The 17,774-nt window shown below is 47.9% G+C and overlaps 5 protein-coding genes across 5 annotated transcripts; 3 read left to right on the top strand and 2 right to left on the bottom strand.

Annotated features, from left to right (window-relative positions):
* The first annotated feature begins 2,470 nt into the window (after positions 1 to 2,470).
* On the top strand, positions 2,471 to 3,266 carry LOC128468849 (histone H1B-like). Its single transcript, XM_053450672.1, has one exon. The coding sequence runs from the start codon at positions 2,486 to 2,488 to the stop codon at positions 3,176 to 3,178; it is 693 nt and encodes a 230-aa protein (XP_053306647.1). The 5' UTR covers positions 2,471 to 2,485; the 3' UTR covers positions 3,179 to 3,266.
* A 295-nt stretch (positions 3,267 to 3,561) lies between these two features.
* On the bottom strand, positions 3,562 to 4,089 carry LOC128468877 (histone H3). Its single transcript, XM_053450695.1, has one exon. It carries the CDS (start codon positions 4,085 to 4,087, stop codon positions 3,677 to 3,679), a length of 411 nt encoding a protein of 136 aa, XP_053306670.1. The 5' UTR covers positions 4,088 to 4,089; the 3' UTR covers positions 3,562 to 3,676.
* Positions 4,090 to 4,734: 645 nt separating this feature from the next.
* On the top strand, positions 4,735 to 5,087 carry LOC128469010 (histone H4). The gene has a single exon (XM_053450811.1). The coding sequence runs from the start codon at positions 4,767 to 4,769 to the stop codon at positions 5,076 to 5,078; it is 312 nt and encodes a 103-aa protein (XP_053306786.1). The 5' UTR covers positions 4,735 to 4,766; the 3' UTR covers positions 5,079 to 5,087.
* Positions 5,088 to 5,788: 701 nt separating this feature from the next.
* LOC128468962 (histone H2B 1.1-like) lies at positions 5,789 to 6,266 on the bottom strand. The gene has a single exon (XM_053450769.1). The coding sequence runs from the start codon at positions 6,199 to 6,201 to the stop codon at positions 5,821 to 5,823; it is 381 nt and encodes a 126-aa protein (XP_053306744.1). The 5' UTR covers positions 6,202 to 6,266; the 3' UTR covers positions 5,789 to 5,820.
* A 285-nt stretch (positions 6,267 to 6,551) lies between these two features.
* Positions 6,552 to 6,944, top strand: LOC128468941 (histone H2A type 2-B-like). Its single transcript, XM_053450751.1, has one exon. The coding sequence runs from the start codon at positions 6,552 to 6,554 to the stop codon at positions 6,942 to 6,944; it is 393 nt and encodes a 130-aa protein (XP_053306726.1).
* Positions 6,945 to 17,774: the final 10,830 nt, after the last annotated feature.

The raw sequence follows: 17,774 nt of genomic DNA on the forward strand, positions 1-17,774 counted from the left end.
CTTGGTCCCCAAGGCTTAAACATCCTGCTAGTGCCATCTTTGCCCTTCCACAATTATACATCTATGATACACACAAACACATTAACTTATGCTCTCCCTCATTCAGACAATTCATCCACATATTAACTCATGCTCTCCCTCATTCAGACAACTCATCCATTTTAAGAAACTACGCCCCTTGGAGCTTCAAATGAGGGGCTACATGTATTTCTAGGACAAAAGTTGAGTGCACAAATAATGATGGAATATGTCGCTTTGGCTAGAAAATATGTTTTTTCTATCCATAACGACATGTTCATTTGTGTCTTGCGCACTCCAGGTTTGTACTAGAAACACATACAGCCCCTCATTTGATGCGCCAAGGGGTGTAGTTCTTGCAAATGTGTACTTTTTGTGCCATAATTTAACTTCCTACGTGAGCAGTAATGCCACGTCAAGGCTTCAACCCTAATTACTGATCATTCACACGCCTTTCATATCTCCATTCACTCGCAGAAGCACACACCATACTTTCCATACATTCACTCACAGAAGCACACACCATTCTTTCCATACATTCACTCACAGAAGCACACACCATTCTTTCCATACATTCACTCACAGAAGCACACACCATTCTTTCCATACATTCACTCACAGAAGCACACACCATTCTTTCCCCTTACAATCCCAAAGAAATGATGGTAAAGGGAGAAAAAAAATCACTTTTACAGCAAAAATAAGTCTTGCAGTAAAAATGCAAGGCGCTGCAGGGATGAGATGGTTACTCACGTACCGCACAGGCTAAATGGCTGATTTTAATAATATTTGCAGTTCATCAGGATTTCAAATATTTGCTTCCCTCAACCGTTGGCTGAATTTAACCCCATGATCAAAGGGATCGTGGGATTAAAAATTAGTATCGGCCATTTTTAAAAAGGGAATGTGACTTTTCATAGCTATATGATCGCTGTGGTAACATTGGCTACCACAGTGATCATTTAGCTAGAATACTTAAACTTTTTTTTTTTTAAGTTAAACTACTTTATGTTTAAATAATTTAATTTGGGGGTTTCTAGGCAATTTTGATCTTTTTTTATCTGCCTTTAGAGACCCCCAAATCATTTTTTTTACATTTTTATTTTTTAACTTAGTATTTTTTATTCTTATTTATTATTCTACATATTTTTTATTTATATTTTACAAGCTTTCCATTCGAAAGCTGAGGTAATTACCTTTCCAACGGTATATGTTGGGGGTCTGTAGCTGCTTAGATGCCTGAGATACAGGCATCTAAGCAGCATGCCCCCATACCTCTTTAACTGACAACTGTCAGTTGTTAATAAAGTTGCGCGGTGACGTCTTCGCGTCATTACGCGAGACGTCACCGGCCGGATCGGGTGGCCCCGGTGATGCCCTTCAGTTTGAGGGGCAGATCGCCGGGGTAGGGGGTGATGGAGGTCCACAGACCTCCATCAAGGTAGGGTAGTGCTAGTGACGGCATGGTGCCGTCGTTAGCACCTGACTGTGACTGCTAGCGACGGCACCATGCCGTCGTTAGCAGTCAAGGGGTTAAAGTCCCATTGCGGGACTGTCCTGGGTGACTCCAAATTCGGTGGGGGGGGGCAACAGGGGGGGCAAGGAATATCCTAGGGGGGGCAATTGCCCCCCCTTGCCCCCCTGTAGCGACGCCACACAGAGGTCAGTCTATATGATCATAGATGTAAAGCTGTGTTTTACAGAGTTCACACACAAACAATTCACAAGGATCTTTCCTGTTATTTTCCCTTTCTAGTTCTATTCACTCGCACTCACGTTAAAGAAATAGTATATACATCATTAACACACAGTGGTGCATGCACACAAACACATTCTCACGCTTAACCCTTTCCTCACTAACGTATGCTCACGCGCAGGGCCGGCCCAAGGCAAAATGCCGCCCCCCCCTTATCTACCCTTCCTCTCCCTCCGTCCCTGCCGCCCCCCCCTTGTACTTACCTTTCAGCAGTCCTGTATAAATATTTGGCTATTCTTAAATAATAATTAATGATTGGGTTATATAAATTTATAGATTAAGTTTAAGGGTAAATTAATCTTTAATAGGTGATATAAAATAATTTATTTTATTATCTGTATTCATTATTTTATTTATTTATTATTTCACACCTCTTGGGTGCTTTTCCCTGGCAGTTATTGATTTATTTATTTATTTTGGGGGGGCTGCACGGTGTAGGACATTCAACTGCTTTGGAGTTAGGATCTTACCGCAAACGGTAAATATATTTTCCTTTCAAACCCCCCTCCCCCTGGCTGCAAATCCAGCGATGCCCCGGCGATCGGCAGCATGGGGAGGTTTCAGAAACGGCGTCCAATCATAGGCTCGCAGGCTACTGCTCATGAACCAATGAATGTGCGGCAGCTCGTCTATAAAAGCCAAACTTCTGGCGGGTTAACCCTGTGTTTACGTGCGATTTGAACTGTTTTCTGGCGGGATCCAGGCATTGAGATGGCCGAGACAGCTCCTTCCCCTGCGCCTCTGCCGGCAGAAACCTCTTCCAAGAAGAAACAGCCGAAAAAGCCAGCAGCTGCAAAAAGCCGTCCTGTGAAGTCCGGTCCCAGTGTCTCCGAGCTGATTGTGAAAGCGGTCTCTGCGTCCAAGGAGCGCAGCGGAGTGTCTCTCGCAGCTCTTAAAAAAGCACTCGCTGCTGGCGGCTACGACGTAGAAAAGAATAACAGCCGCCTGAAGCTCGCTCTCAAGGGTCTGGTGTCTAAAGAGACCCTGATCCAGCTGAAAGGAAGCGGTGCCTCTGGCTCTTTCAAGCTGAACAAGAAGCAGCTGGAGAGCAGAGAGAAGACATCAAAGAAGAAGGAAACTCCCGTAAAGCCTAAAAAAGCAGCCCCTAAGAAGGTTGTGAAGTCGCCCAAGAAAGCCCCTGCAGGAGTGAAGAAAAGCCCGAAAAAGATCAAGAAACCGTCGGCCGCTGCCAAGAGTCCCAAGAAGCCTAAGGTTGTTAAGGCGAAGAAAGCTGGCAAGAGCCCAGCTAAGAAGGCCACAAAGCCCAAGGCAGCCAAAAGCCCCGCTAAGCCCAAGGCAGCCAAAAGCCCCGCTAAGCCCAAGGCAGCCAAAAGCCCCGCTAAGCCCAAGGCAGCCAAAAGCCCCGCTAAGCCCAAGGCTAAAAAGGCAGCCCCCAAAAAGTGAGAAGGGGGGGGGCGTGGGTTTTGCAGCGCCTCTGGTGTGTGCTTTCCCACTTAATTCTTCACACAAAAGGTTCTTTTCAGAACCATCATATCCTCCGAAAAAAGAAAAAGCGTTTAATCACCGGCCGCGGCTATGTGGGCCACCCGCTGAAAGCCTAACCCCATACTTGTGTGTTATGCATGGATTCATATATTCGGCCAGCGCTCTCACTCGGAGCTCTGTCTGTAACATAATAGAGATAAGGGGCAGGGGGCTTAAAGATTGTGCTTTGCCGTTACTCGTTATGCCCAGCCGGGGACTCGGCCGCTCAACAGATCGCTCGGTAGTGGGATAATGGTGTGAGATGTTTCAAGCTTGGCCGCGAGCAACAGGGTTAATTTCATGCATGCGAAGGGAAACACAAAACACAAGCTCATTAGAGTGACAATGTGGTGGCTCTTAAAAGAGCCTTTGTGGGAGGGTGAGGGGGAAAATCGCATTCGCCCACACCGCATTTACTTAGGCACGTTCACCTCTGATCCTACGAGCCAGCTGAATGTCTTTTGGCATGATGGTAACCCGCTTAGCGTGAATAGCGCACAAGTTGGTGTCTTCGAAAAGCCCCACGAGGTAAGCCTCGCTGGCTTCCTGGAGAGCCATAACAGCAGAACTCTGGAAACGTAGATCGGTCTTGAAATCTTGAGCAATCTCACGGACCAGCCGCTGGAAAGGCAGCTTTCGGATAAGCAACTCCGTGGACTTCTGGTAACGGCGGATTTCCCTAAGAGCTACGGTGCCCGGGCGGTAGCGATGTGGCTTCTTCACGCCGCCGGTAGCTGGAGCGCTTTTCCTCGCAGCTTTGGTCGCCAGCTGCTTCCGAGGAGCTTTTCCTCCGGTGGACTTACGGGCTGTCTGCTTGGTGCGAGCCATGCTGGTGCGTGTCGATCTGATTCACTGACGAATACAACGCAATTGTAACGATTCTGTGGCCAACTCAAGCCCTTTATAGAGTAGCGGTGAATGTGATTGGATACGCTTAATCACGCCCCTCATTTTCATAGGCTAGGACGATGGTTTGAAAAAGCCAGCCTTTGATCAAGAGACTTCGGTGTGGAGAGTTATTTTTTTTTTATTTATTTAAATTAAATGCTCGAATCGGTCATTTATTCGTTAGGTGCGGTTCTTTTTTTATTTAGTTCTTCTCCTCTCTTTTGGTCAGCCTCCTACCTAGTGAACCTGTGTACTGGCTGACCGTTAACAGTGATACGGCGAAAGCTAAAAGCCCGCCTTTATCTTGGTCTCCGTTTAGCGTTTATTTACAGCGAAATGCTGCCACCTAGTGGTAAATGAGGGATCGTCGAAAGCGATCACGTGGCGGTGAGGGAGGCAAAAGCGTTAAGGTTTTTGATATTCCTAAATAGCCAATCGGTGGCTGAGGCACGTTTGGAAGCTTCTCCAGCCAACCAACGATAAGCATATATTCAAAAAGCAACACCCCTTTGAGGCAGCATGGTGCGGTTCCCCATCAGGTCCGTCCAGTACGCATAAAAGAAAGCGGCCCGGCCGTAGGCGAGTATTGTGCTGTGGAGCTCGTGGAGTAAGCGTGATCATGTCTGGCCGTGGCAAAGGAGGTAAGGGACTCGGGAAAGGTGGCGCAAAGAGGCACAGGAAGGTGCTCCGGGATAATATTCAGGGTATCACCAAGCCTGCTATCCGCCGTTTGGCTCGCAGAGGAGGTGTAAAGCGTATATCTGGGCTCATCTATGAGGAGACCCGTGGCGTGCTCAAAGTGTTTTTGGAGAATGTGATTCGTGACGCAGTCACTTATACTGAGCATGCCAAGAGGAAAACCGTTACCGCTATGGACGTGGTGTATGCCTTGAAACGCCAAGGCCGTACTCTGTACGGTTTCGGAGGTTAAGCTTGTTGATTCGTGACCCTGAAACACCCAACGGCTCTTTTCAGAGCCACCCACACACTCTCTTAGGCTATGATCATGCTGTCCCCCTGTCTGCCCGTGTTTTTCTATGCACACCTTGAAATAACCAGCGTAACAGTGACTGGGTCTGGCTATAGATTGAGCTACTGGCAAAACGTGCTGAGATCGGCAGCTGGTGTCCTCCAAAGGCTGGCCTCGCTTGAATGGGGGCCGACACGTCCCAGGGTTAATAGGCGCCGTCTGTGGTAGTTATCTGAATTCTGTATGTCCCAGTATGTGTGTGATTGTTATTATGATTTTGTCGTCCCCTCATGTCTTATCCTGTTTTCAGGACAATAGACCCACGATGTAGCTCAGCTTGGGCTAGCCGCAGTGGTAAAGCAGCTCCTTCTCTCTGCAACGCTGGTTCTTTTTGACGGCGAAGGGGTTAATCTCTTGGGTCCCAGCAGGAGAAATCAGCCATTAGCTGGAATACCCAATCAGAGTACAGATCGTTGCCATTACAGGAGCCCCTTCACCTTGGGCTTCTCGTGCCAGGCAGTCTGGTCGATGGGCACAACACCCCAGCTGATCTGGAGGAGTGAGGAGCACATTTCAATGCTCACAAATGCTCTTCCCAGAGCTAGCAGTCCAATAAAGGGCTAGATCATTCACATAGCTCTGAGACAGACCGTGTGGGTGGCTCTCAAAAGAGCCTTTGTTTAAAGAGAGAGAACAAAGAACTTTACTTGGCGCTGGTGTACTTGGTAACAGCCTTGGTGCCCTCTGACACAGCGTGCTTGGCCAGCTCTCCAGGAAGGAGGAGGCGTACAGCAGTCTGAATCTCCCGAGAAGTGATAGTGGAGCGCTTGTTGTAATGGGCTAGGCGTGAAGCTTCCCCGGCAATGCGCTCAAAGATATCACTAACAAACGAGTTCATGATACCCATGGCCTTGGAGGAAATGCCAGTGTCTGGATGCACCTGCTTTAGTACCTTGTAGACATAGATCGCGTAGCTTTCCTTTCTGCTTTTCCTGCGCTTCTTCCCATCTTTTTTCTGGGTCTTCGTAACGGCTTTCTTAGAGCCTTTTTTCGGAGCTGGGGCAGATTTCGCTGGATCAGGCATCGCACCGCTTTCCTTTCAACACAGACCACAAAAAACCGTGACGAATATTGAAGTGTTACTGCGCCGGGCCCTTCCTTTTATAGGCATCGCATGCAAATAAGGCCGTTCTGCTGTCTCGCTTCCGATTCGATGAGTTTGTCACGTGTGAAGATGCGGCCGCCCATAAACCGCAGTGCCAACACCGATTGGTGTCTCAGACTATTTCCACCCGATTGGCTGTTTTGAAAAGGAACCAATCAGTAACGAATAGCGTCACGGGGGAAGCTACAAATAGCTGGGTAATTGAGCGGCTTTTCTTTGTAACGTACTATTTAGTCAAGTATCTGCGCGGTCATTTGTTGAGCCAAGCTATGTCTGGCAGAGGAAAACAAGGTGGAAAAGTTCGTGCTAAGGCGAAGACACGTTCTTCCCGAGCTGGTCTGCAGTTCCCTGTTGGCCGTGTGCATAGGCTTCTTCGCAAGGGTAATTATGCCGAGAGAGTTGGAGCCGGCGCACCCGTGTATCTGGCAGCGGTGTTGGAGTATCTGACTGCTGAGATATTGGAGCTGGCTGGTAACGCTGCACGTGACAACAAAAAGACCCGTATCATTCCTCGCCACCTGCAACTTGCCGTTCGTAACGACGAGGAGCTCAATAAGCTGCTCGGAGGGGTCACCATTGCTCAGGGAGGTGTTCTACCCAACATCCAGGCGGTGCTCTTGCCCAAGAAGACCGAGAGCCACAAGCCTGCCAAGAGCAAGTGAGTGCGGTAATCGGTAACCGCAGGGCAATTAACCAACACCACCAAAGGCTCTTTTCAGAGCCACCCATAATCTCTGGAACAAGCTATATCTGTCCTGCTATAAACTTGCTGCAAACTTCCCTAAAGGCAACTGCTTTCCACTACAGTTTTTCAGCCCGATGTTTAATTGCTGAGCTTCACGGTGGCTAAACACCATTCATACAAACTACATTATACACCATACCCCGTTTCAGGGCTAAAATTCGAGGCAAAGCTGCCAGCACTTACACGGATAAATATAGTTCTCAAGAAAGGTGGGTGGGCAAGTGCTACCACACGGTGGCAGCATTGCATAAGAAATTGTGGTTTACCGCAAATTAATGTGGCAGAAGCCGGGGAATCCCTCAGCTGTGTGATGATCGTGTAGCTGGCAGTGGTCTGGGGAGCGTATTAATGAATTTGATAATCACTGAGAGAGAGCCGTGAGTAGCTCCACTGTAGACATCTCCCTTGCCTCTGAAAGCTTAATTGCTAAGAAGGGATTAACCCTTCCTATACCCCAAAGTAGTGATGCGATGTTCGGATCAGTAAAGTGAATCGGATCATTTCGAGTCGGTCATTGAAATGATCCGATTCATGACCCGAATCTTCGGATCACTCAGTGTGACTCATAGGAGTTACTGTTTCCCCAGTCCCTCCCTGCAGTCAAACTAACGATTGGCCCCGCCCATTTCATTAGCGTCAATGAACCCTCCTGCCTGCCTACTCTAGCGATGTCACTGAAGGCAGAGAATCGTTCAGAGATTCGAACCATTCAGAGAATATCACTGACACCACACTTTTATAAATAAATACATTAATAATCTTCACTGCCCCCAGGATTTAGATTCCTCTTAGATTACCCACCTTAAGATTGCTTTTAGATTGCTTTACCTCTAACTGCTCCTTTAGTTAACTTTATTAAATTAACCCTCAGTCCTCAGCATTAAATTAACCCTAAAACACCCCATTAACCATTACTGCCCCTAAATTAACCCTACAGACCCCCATTAACCATAACCGCCCCGGCGCGGCTATCTGACCCACGCCGGCTGTCCCGCGGTCCATCCCGGGGGAAGCTTCAACCTACTGCCGCTTGGCTCCCCTTCCCGTCCTACCTCATCCCTGTATCACCTGCTCTACCCATGGACTTCGGCTCTCGTAGCCCAGACACCCTCGCAGAGACTGGGGATCCCTTGTCACTGGAGCCGCTAGAGAGGTGGCAATCAGCCGGGGAAACTTCGATTTGCTGCCGCTCGGGGTCCCTACGGATATTGTGGGGCTCGGTTGCCTAAGCGTGGCGCCGGACCGTCTGGGTAGGGAGGGAAGATGTGTGCCTGATTTATGACCTTTTTATCACCTAACCTGTATATAAGCCTGTGTGTTTCCCCAATAAAGTCTGTTACTTCCCTGGAACGTTAGTTTCGTCTAATGCTTCAGGGACCCGCTGGATCACTAATTGTCCTTTTCAGGACATTTACGGCACTGTACTCAGCTACACCTCGGCGGGCTGCGGTGCCGTGAAGCTAGGGTCACCGGACCAGCTCGTGAGCCCTGCTCCGCTAGTGTCGGTGTGACGGACCGACCAGGGACCTCAGGTTCTCCCTCTCCGCCATGAGCGACTTCTCCCTTCAGGACAATAATTCCCCGCAATCTGTAGGCAATATCCCCAAGCAAAGTAAAGGGATATCGCTATCCAGTACCCAAAAAACCAGGCAAGACTAGTCTTTAGGTACAAGAAAAGGATTAACTGTTTATTATGGGACAGGTGTCGCCTTTTATAGGTAGGGACACCACGAGGGGGGGAGGAGCAATACAACAGGACACCGGTACCACTAAGTCTGGGAGATAAAGAGCACACATTATCTTTATTAGATTATCTCTCAGACCTTAGTGTGCCGTGTGCAAACTTTTACAAAATAAGGCAATAATATACATTTTTATTGATAACACATTAAAGAGTTTCATGTCACTGGATAACATTAACTGAGGGGTAGGGTGACTCTAGGAACCATCACATTACTCCCCCCTTTGTTTCCAGTGACAGACCCGGCTAGACCCCAACGGGTCGACTTAGGGCTGTTTCTTTGGTTAGGTGGCTAACTTCGATTGCAACGCGCAAGCATAGTCCTGGAGGCCATCGACGAGTCGATCTACCATCCTTTGGAACGTCGCCGGAGCGTTCTTCATCCCAAACTGCATTACCCTAAATTGGTATAGTCCCAATGGGGTGATGAAGGCCGATCTCTCTTACCACGAGAGATGCGGTGTAACAAATCATCTACTCGGGGCATGGGGTACGTGTCAGTCACAGTCCGGTCATTGAGCCTGCGGTAGACTACACAGAACCGGGTCGTCCCATCTCTCTTAGGCACTAGGACTACCGGAAAAAGCCAAGGGGCTCTCGGACGGCTCAATCACTCTCCGATCGAGCATCTCCCTAATCTCCATTAACATCCCTTCTCGGACAGACTCAGGAACTCGGTACGCCGCTTGGCGTAACGGGGTCTGCTCTGGAGTCTCCACGCGGTGGTGCATCCGGGGAGGGCAGAGAGAAAGCCGCCTCTCTGATCTAACAGCTGGAGAACTTGGGCCTTCTGGGATTCCCCTAACTGCACCGCTAACTATATCGCGCCAAGTTCCCTCGTCCCTGACGCTACCTGGGGCAACGGTAATCCCTCAGGGTCATCTATCGCCGGGGTGCAAATAACTGCTACTTCCTCGGGACGCTTCTGGTAGGCTTTCAACATGTTCACACGGAAGGTTCGCTGGATCCTTCCGTCTGCACATTTAGCTACCATGTAGGTGGTTTTGCACAGTTGCTTCACCACCCGATACCATCCCTGCCACACCAGCTGCAGCTTATCCTGAAGGGATGGTTTAAGCGCTAGGACCTTCTGCCCTACTTCAAAGGCACGGCTCCGGGGCGGTCCGGTCGTACCACCGTTTCTGCCAACCTTGCGCCACTTGAAGGTTTTCCCGGACCATGTCCGTGTGGTTCTTCAATCTATCCCAGAAGGCCAACACGTACTCTACTATTGTCGGCCCTTCGGTCCCTGCCAGTGCTCTCTAAGCAAATCTAGGGGGTAACGGGTGGCATGGTCCACGAGAGTGAGGATAAATTTCCCTTCTTACTCCCGGTAGCCAGGGGCGTAGGAACCGGGGGGGACGGGGGGGATGGATCCCCCCCAGGAAATCATGTGGGGGGGACCGATAATAGAGAAATCCCCCCCAGGGCTGTGTGAGTTGAGTGCCCTCGGTGCACAGCTGCCTGATTAGGGGATTTCCCTAACCAGTCCAACACTTACCGGTGTGCTGTCTGTCACTGAGCGCCGGGCGATGGGATATGACGTTTATATCCCAGCCCCGGCGCTCAGCAGAAACAGCTGTGCGCAGCCGCACTGCATTGAGATTCAGCGGCAAACCAGAGGGAAAAGAGGAAGAGAAAGGTAAGAGATGTGTAAAACGGAGGGGGGGGGGTCTGATGTGCAAAACGGAGGGGGGGGTCTGATGTGCAAAACGGAGGGGGGGTCTGATGTGCAAAACGGAGGGGGGGGTCTGATGTGCAAAACGGAGGGGGGGGGGTCTGATGTGCAAAACGGAGGGGGGGGGTCTGATGTGCAAAACGGAGGGGGGGGGTCTGATGTGCAAAACGGAGGGGGGGTCTGATGTGCAAAACGGAGGGGGGGGGTCTGATGTGCAAAACGGAGGGGGGGGTCTGATGTGCAAAACGGAGGGGGGGGTCTGATGTGCAAAACGGAGGGGGGGTCTGATGTGCAAAACGGAGGGGGGGGTCTGATGTGCAAAACGGAGGGGGGGTCTGATGTGCAAAACGGAGGGGGGGTCGTCTGTATAGGCAGTGTATATGTGTACGTGTGTATGGGCAGTGTATATGTGTACGTGTGTATGGGCAGTGTATATGTGTACGTGTGTATGGGCAGTGTATATGTGTAAGTCTGTATAGGCAGTGTATATGTGTACGTCTGTATAGGCAGTGTATATGTGTACGTGTGTATGGGCAGTGTATATGTGTAAGTCTGTATAGGCAGTGTATATGTGTACGTGTGTATGGGCAGTGTATATGTGTACGTCTGTATGGGCAGTGTATATGTGTATGTGTGTATGGGCAGTGTATATGTGTGTGTATAGGCAGTGTATATGTGTACGTCTGTATGGGCAGTGTATGTGTGTGTATGGGCAGTGTATATGTGTGTATATAAGGAGTGTATTTGTCTTATAGTGTATACGTCTGTGTAAGTATGTGCAAGGGCAGTGTATATTTATGGGGAGGCGTGTGTGTGTGAGCAGTTTATGTATGCTTGGGCAGGCGTGTATAAGGGTAGTGCATATGTGTGAGTACTGGCAAGTGTGTATGTGCAGGCAATTGCAGTGTATGTGTGTGTTTTTGTGGGCAGGCATGTGTAAGAGCAGCGCATATGTGTGTATGAGCAGGCATGTCGTACTTAAAGGGAAGATAATGATTCCCTGGAACACATGTTTAACTCAGGGGCACCTAGGGTTAAATCCAGGCCTATTTCTGGTTAAAATGAGTGTGTGTGTCACTGTGTGTGCATTTGGACACTTGGTCTAGGCCATCACTAATACAAAGCGCCAGGTGTTAAATCTAGGGGTAGGCAGTGTGGATGTGAAGGATGTGTTTGAATGCGTGTCTGGGTGTGATAGCGTATGTGATAGCGTATGTTTGTGGGTATGTTATTGTGCACATCTGTTTTTATGGGTATGTTAGTATGTTTCCAGGTGTGTTATGGTGGGCATGTGTCTAGGTATATTGGGGTGGGAATTTTTTGGGGTGTATTATTGTGTGTGTATGTTAGTGTGTGCATGCGTGTGTATGTTATTCAAGTGTTTAGGTGTGTGGATATGTTCCTGTGTGTATGACTTGTTAGGAGTCTTAGATGGTTCCTTCAATACATCATAGTAGTCTCTGTGGCCGGGTCCAGTGGGGTCCATCTGTGGTTGTAAGATTTTTCTGTTTCTGTGGGAATTTTCTCCCATTCATCCAGTAGAACGTTTTATGAGGTGAAGGTGATAAACCTTTTTGGACAGCACTATGCGTCTAACTTTGTGGGAACAGTTTTGGGGAAGGTCCTTTTCTATTCCATCACGACTGCCCCAGAGTACAAAACAAGGTCCATAAAGGCATGGCTGCAAAAATTCCCCACAGAAACTCTCCAAAATCTTGTGGAAATCGTTCCCAGAAGAGCGGAAGCCGTTATAGCTGCAAAGGGGGACCAACTTCATATTTATGTCTCTGTATTTATAATGTGATGTCATAAAGTCCCTGTTGGTGAAATGGTCAGGTACACCCTACCAGTAAAATGCTATCCCCCCCAGATTTTTAGGGGTTCCTACGCCCATGCCGGTAGCATATGAGATAGGTCCGCCTATCCGAATAGGGCAGGGAAGATTTAAACCCCCAGAACCTCCCCTTTACCCACAGTTCTTTCCTGCCCTATCCGGGTAGGTACATCCCCCATTTGTTGTTTTCAGAGCTCGTGGCAGAGCTCTCCTGTCCAGCGCTGCAGTCCCGCTTTGGGTAGCGGGCAAGCGTTTCTCGGCCATTTTAGCCCTCTCCGGTCCGGTCCTCGGTAGGAACCTGTTTACCGGAGCAGGGAAAGACTCCTTCACTCAGGGTCCTTGGTAGGACTGTAGCCTACTTACCTTTAGCAGCCCTTGGGCGGGCTAACTGGAAGCAGAACGCCGGGACTCTGCTTCAGTCTGCCGACGATTTCAGCCAGGAAGCGTCTGATCTTTGCGGTGGCGTGCTTCCGGTTTCATCTCAGTCTGCCAGGAGGCATCTGAGGTCAGGAAGGGGGCAGATCTGTAAGCAGCTCTCAGGTCAGAGAAGGTTTTTTGGCGGTTTTCTGGACCTTTTTCCCTCGGTTTGGTAAGGTTTTTTTTTCTTAGCTTGTACTGCTTTTAGTTTGCAGTTTTCTTCTGATGAAGAGTCCTGGCTTCCTGAGATTTTCTGTTCTGGTGTTTTCTGCCTCTTAACCCAAGTAGGTTATGAGTCTATGGGAATTTGTCTGCGTTTGTGTTTTCTTTTTGTTTTAACCGTCTCCTATCCTTTATTATTAGGATGTCACTAGATAAGCCAGACCTCCCTGAAGAATCACCAAGCTCCTAGGAAGGCTGCATCCAAGACGAAACATTTTGCCTGTAAAAACTGCAAGGCTACAATGTCTGACGCCTCTAGGAAATTTTGCTCATCCTGCCTCAAAGCCAGAGAGGAGTCCATTTCAGAATTCAAGGAATGGATGAAGGCTGAGCTTCAGTCCACTTTTCAGCAGATTAAAACCTCTGTTATGGATTCTTTACCTCAGCCTAGATCTGTGGGCCCCGACCCTCGGCCTGGGTTCCGGCCCTCTGGTCAGGATCCTTACACTTCAGATTCTGAAAAGGATTGGCAGATGTAAGATCCTGAATCCCTAGAGGAGGGGGAACTATCGGAAGAATCCTTCTTCTTTCCAGCAGAAGAAGTAAACAAGCTGGTTACTAGACTTGCGCATTCGTCTTCGGGCGAACATGGAAACGAGCACGAAGAGGCCGTTTTTTTGTTCGTTCAGAAGACACACCGAAGAGAATACAGTGCCGGCAAAACGTAGGCGAAGACGAAGACTCACAACCACGAAGAATCGAAGATTCTTCGTGATCGTCTTCGTTTTTGCCGCGCAGCCGCCAAAATTTCAAACAGGAGTGAGCTGATCTCGTCTGTCCAATCAGCTCACTCTTGTGACGTCACGCTAAGGGTCTCGTCCAATGCCTGTGCTGCTGTTTTTTGAATTCTGAAGGCGCCTTTATAAGACCAGAGCTTGCCTGAGAGATCCATTCATTTTTCGCTGTGACTGCTTTGGCAACACTGCTGTGCTGCATCCGAGCGTTACAGAGAGATTGTTCTGTTCTGTGTGAGACTGGTAAGCCTTAGCCTGCCATTTCTCACAGTGTACTTCATCCTCACTTCAGTGCTACTTAATATAATTAATAATAATAATTTGATTAATTTTTTTTTATTATTATTTAATTTGTCATCAACTGTAGTGTAAGTGCTGTTGAGTTGACAGTGCACTCAGTGCCTCAGTGGCACTGGGGTGCCCTTGCCCTGGGCTGGCACTAGTGCCTATTGCCTGTCCTGCTTAAATAAATTAAATAGAATTTATAAATAATAAGTTAATAGAATCTATAATTTAATAGTTCATTATTATATATATATATATATATATATATATATATATATATATATATTTGTCGGTCATATATATATATATATATATATATATATATACTATATATACTATAGTATACTAGTGTAGAGTGTACTGTAGACATTCATCTACTAGTGTCTAATTTAAAATCAGTAATATTAATTAATATAATTAATAATTGAATTCATTATAAAATTATATATATATTTGTCAGTTATAGTTAGTAATAGTATACTAGTGTAGAGTGTACTGTAGACATTCAAGACATCTACTAGTGTCTAATCTAAAATCATTAATATCAATAATTCTATAATTCTTTCTTGTCTTAATAGTTAATTAAATTAGCTATAAATAAAAGTAATAATATTAATTAATTACTACTAGCGTATAGTTCAGCTAATCTTATTAGTACTGGTGCTGCAGCTCTATAGTTTGTGCTTTGTTTTAGCAACAGTAAGAGACCAAGTCAATTTTTCTTAATTAATCTTTCATTTTATTTCATTTGTTTTGCTCACCTCAGTCCATCAGTGAAGTGAACTTGTTGGGCTAGTGAGTGCAGCCGCATAAGTGCTGTGTTTTTTTTTGATCAGCAAGCAGTGACGTTAACTGTTTTGCAAAGATTTTCTCATTTATTTTACATTTTATTTCAATTTTATTAAAAGTACCCTTAGTGTTTTGCTCACCTCAGTCCATCAGTGAAGTGAACTTGTTGGGCTAGTGAGTGCAGCAAGCAGTGAAGCTAACGGTTTTGCTCTGACATTTTATTTTATTTCTAATTCTTTTCAAGAAAAATTGACTGTGACGAGCTGTACTAAGCAAAGCTTCAAGCTACTAGCTGTAGTACTAAAATAATTCTAATCTTCTTTAATCTTAATCTATAATATATTATAAATAATAATATTCTAATTCATAATCTATGATATAAGTAATTCTAATTCTAAATTCTAATTCATAATCTATATTCTTCTATCTATAATACATAATATATAAGTAAATTAGTTCTAATCTATTAATATTATATAACTTAATATTAATTAATAAATCATATACTGAATCTGATTTAACCTCACTTTAGCTTAGTGGGTTTGAGAGCGTCTGCCTAGAGGTAGACTTATAGTAAGGAAATATAGCTTTAGGCTAGCATAGTAGTAGGCTAAGCTCTTAGGCCCGTGTAAATTCAAATTAAAAATAAAATACTGCTAGTTATTAAATAGTTAATCTTGAGTTAATAATTTAAATAACTTTAGCACTTTGGCAGATTGCACACAGCACAGTGCAGTAGTGCATAGTTTTACTTTTTAAGCAGTAGCACTGAAGAGAACTTCCTCTAATTTTTTTGTCTTTAATTCGTTTTTCCTTTTTTTTATTTATTTATTTTATTTATTTTTTTATAGTATTTTAAACACTACACTACACTACACTACACACACAACACAAAATTTGAAATGGATCCTCCTTTTGGGACTAAGAAGGGACAAGCTCCATCTACCACCACCACTGTGACGAACCCTGTCTGATCTTCACTTATTATTATTATTATTATATTTATGTGTACCCGGTTTGAATGTGGCTGCAGCTCCAGCCTTCAAAGAGACGATCCTATAATCTGGCTGGGGCTCTTAATCAGCCAGCACAGCCCTATCTGCCCAGACGGCACCCGCACTACAGGGGGGGATAACACAGGTGGGGGAACCCATTGTATCCCTTAATCCCCTCACCTGATACATCCCCTGTATACCGATGGGATTTGTGAGGGGATGTGGCTGATGGGATTGGGGGTTGGATTCGGTGCACAGTGAATGGAGATTGTATATAAATTCTGTGTGTTTGTAATAAAGAGAGTTCTGTTTTAACCTCAAAGCATGAAGTCCTGTCTCATGATTGAGGGAAGTGCTGGTCTGTGACTGCTTTCTTCGGACAGCCACAGCGTGTCCGCTTACTGGGAGAGGGAAGGAGCTGACGGGCGGATGTGTCCAGTCTGGGACACAGGACGATCCGTCACATTGGTGACAAGCGGCGGGATGTTTCCTTCCAAACGGGACATCCAAACCAGCACCAGGATTGGTCACCCTTCGGGCAGAGAAAGAGCAACGCCAGGATCCTCAGCTATGGAACTGGAGTTCAGACGGCGTATGCAGGAGGCACGGGCCCAACCCGATGGACCTGTATCAGCTGAGGACGAGCTGCGGTGGAGGGATCATATCCGTCGGCAACTCTGGTGGGAGACTCTGCGATGGGAACAGGAATACTTGGCTAAGTGCCTCCCAACCAGCGAGGACATTTACTGGTTCCAGCTGGAGGCACCAATGCCGTTGCTGGGAAAGCAGCCCAGGGAGGAATGGGTGTCCGAGTTAGACGGGCTGGTCCAAACCGAGATGATGTGGGATGACGGATACAGGGCGTTACGATGGTATGCAGCCGAGGCGGGTTGGTGCCTGGAAGGAACGGAGCCCACGGAGGGCTATGACTTTGGCGGCCTGGGATTGTTATGGGATAGTCTTCAGGAGGACCTGGACTTCGGCAGTACAGCGGAGTGGCGGATTATGGACATCCGAGATTTCAGGGAATTGGACCTCCCAGGTGCACTGAGAGGTGATTTTTACTTTTTAACTACACAGGAGTGGGAACTGGAAAAAGCATATAAAAAACTGTTTGACCGTGTTCAGCAGTATGCCCCAGTGTCCATGGATTTTGTCGATTGTTCATCCGAGGATGTTAACCCAGGATGGGGGGATGAGGCTGCGGTCTTCCCACCGGGGTCCTCCGAATGCTGGGTAGTTCGCTCAGATCCACAACCCCCAGCTGAAGTGCTGACAACAGGGTGGGGAGCCCCTGGCCTCTGCCCCGTATCTGGAACAACAACAGGAATCCAGGGAGATGCGGTAGCCAGCCCATATCCCCAGCGGCAGCAGGAGCACGAGGGAGTGGAGGGTGCTGTCCATCCTCCCCAGCGGCTGTTGGATAACCCGGGAGACAGCGCAGTCGGCTCATCTCCCCAGCGGCAGATGGAGAACCAGGGAGGGGATGCAGGCGGCATCACTCCCCAGCGGGTGGGCGAGTGTCCAGGAGATGGTGGAGCCGGCCAGTCTCCCCAGTGGCAGCTCACAACTCTGGGAGCGGAGGAACCTGTTCTCCCTCCCCAGCGGCAGATCCCAGTTGAGGGAGCTGAGAGTGTCGTCCCTCCTCCCCAGCGGCTGACGGATGACCTGGAAGACGGCGCAGCCGGCTCATCTCCCCAGCGGCAGATCCCAATCGAGGGAGCCGAGGGTGTCGTCCCTCCTCCCCAGCGGCTGTCGGATGACCCGGGAGACGGCACAGCCGGCCCATGTTCCCAGCAGCAGAAGGAGCATCAAGGAGGGGGTGCAGGTGGCATCACTCCCCAGCGGCCAAGTGAGTGCACAGGAGATGGCGCAGGCGGCCAGTCTCCCCAGCAGCAGCTCACAGATTCGGAAGTGGAGGAACCTGTCTTCCCTTCCCGGGCCGCAGATCCCAGTTCAGGGAGCCGAGGGTGTCTTCCCTCCTCCCCAGTGGCGGACAGATGACCTGGGAGATGGCGCTGCCAACCCATCACCACAGTGACAACAGGAGCC

Source organism: Spea bombifrons, chromosome 11 (assembly GCF_027358695.1).
Source record: "Spea bombifrons isolate aSpeBom1 chromosome 11, aSpeBom1.2.pri, whole genome shotgun sequence".
NCBI lineage: Eukaryota > Metazoa > Chordata > Amphibia > Anura > Pelobatidae > Spea > Spea bombifrons.

What these genes read in the sequence shown, in the direction of transcription:
- LOC128468849 (XM_053450672.1), top strand. Translation starts at nt 2,486, where the DNA reads ATGGCCGAGACAGCTCCTTCCCCTGCGCCTCTGCCGGCAGAAACCTCT.
- LOC128468877 (XM_053450695.1), bottom strand. Translation starts at nt 4,087, where the DNA reads ATGGCTCGCACCAAGCAGACAGCCCGTAAGTCCACCGGAGGAAAAGCT.
- LOC128469010 (XM_053450811.1), top strand. Translation starts at nt 4,767, where the DNA reads ATGTCTGGCCGTGGCAAAGGAGGTAAGGGACTCGGGAAAGGTGGCGCA.
- LOC128468962 (XM_053450769.1), bottom strand. Translation starts at nt 6,201, where the DNA reads ATGCCTGATCCAGCGAAATCTGCCCCAGCTCCGAAAAAAGGCTCTAAG.
- LOC128468941 (XM_053450751.1), top strand. Translation starts at nt 6,552, where the DNA reads ATGTCTGGCAGAGGAAAACAAGGTGGAAAAGTTCGTGCTAAGGCGAAG.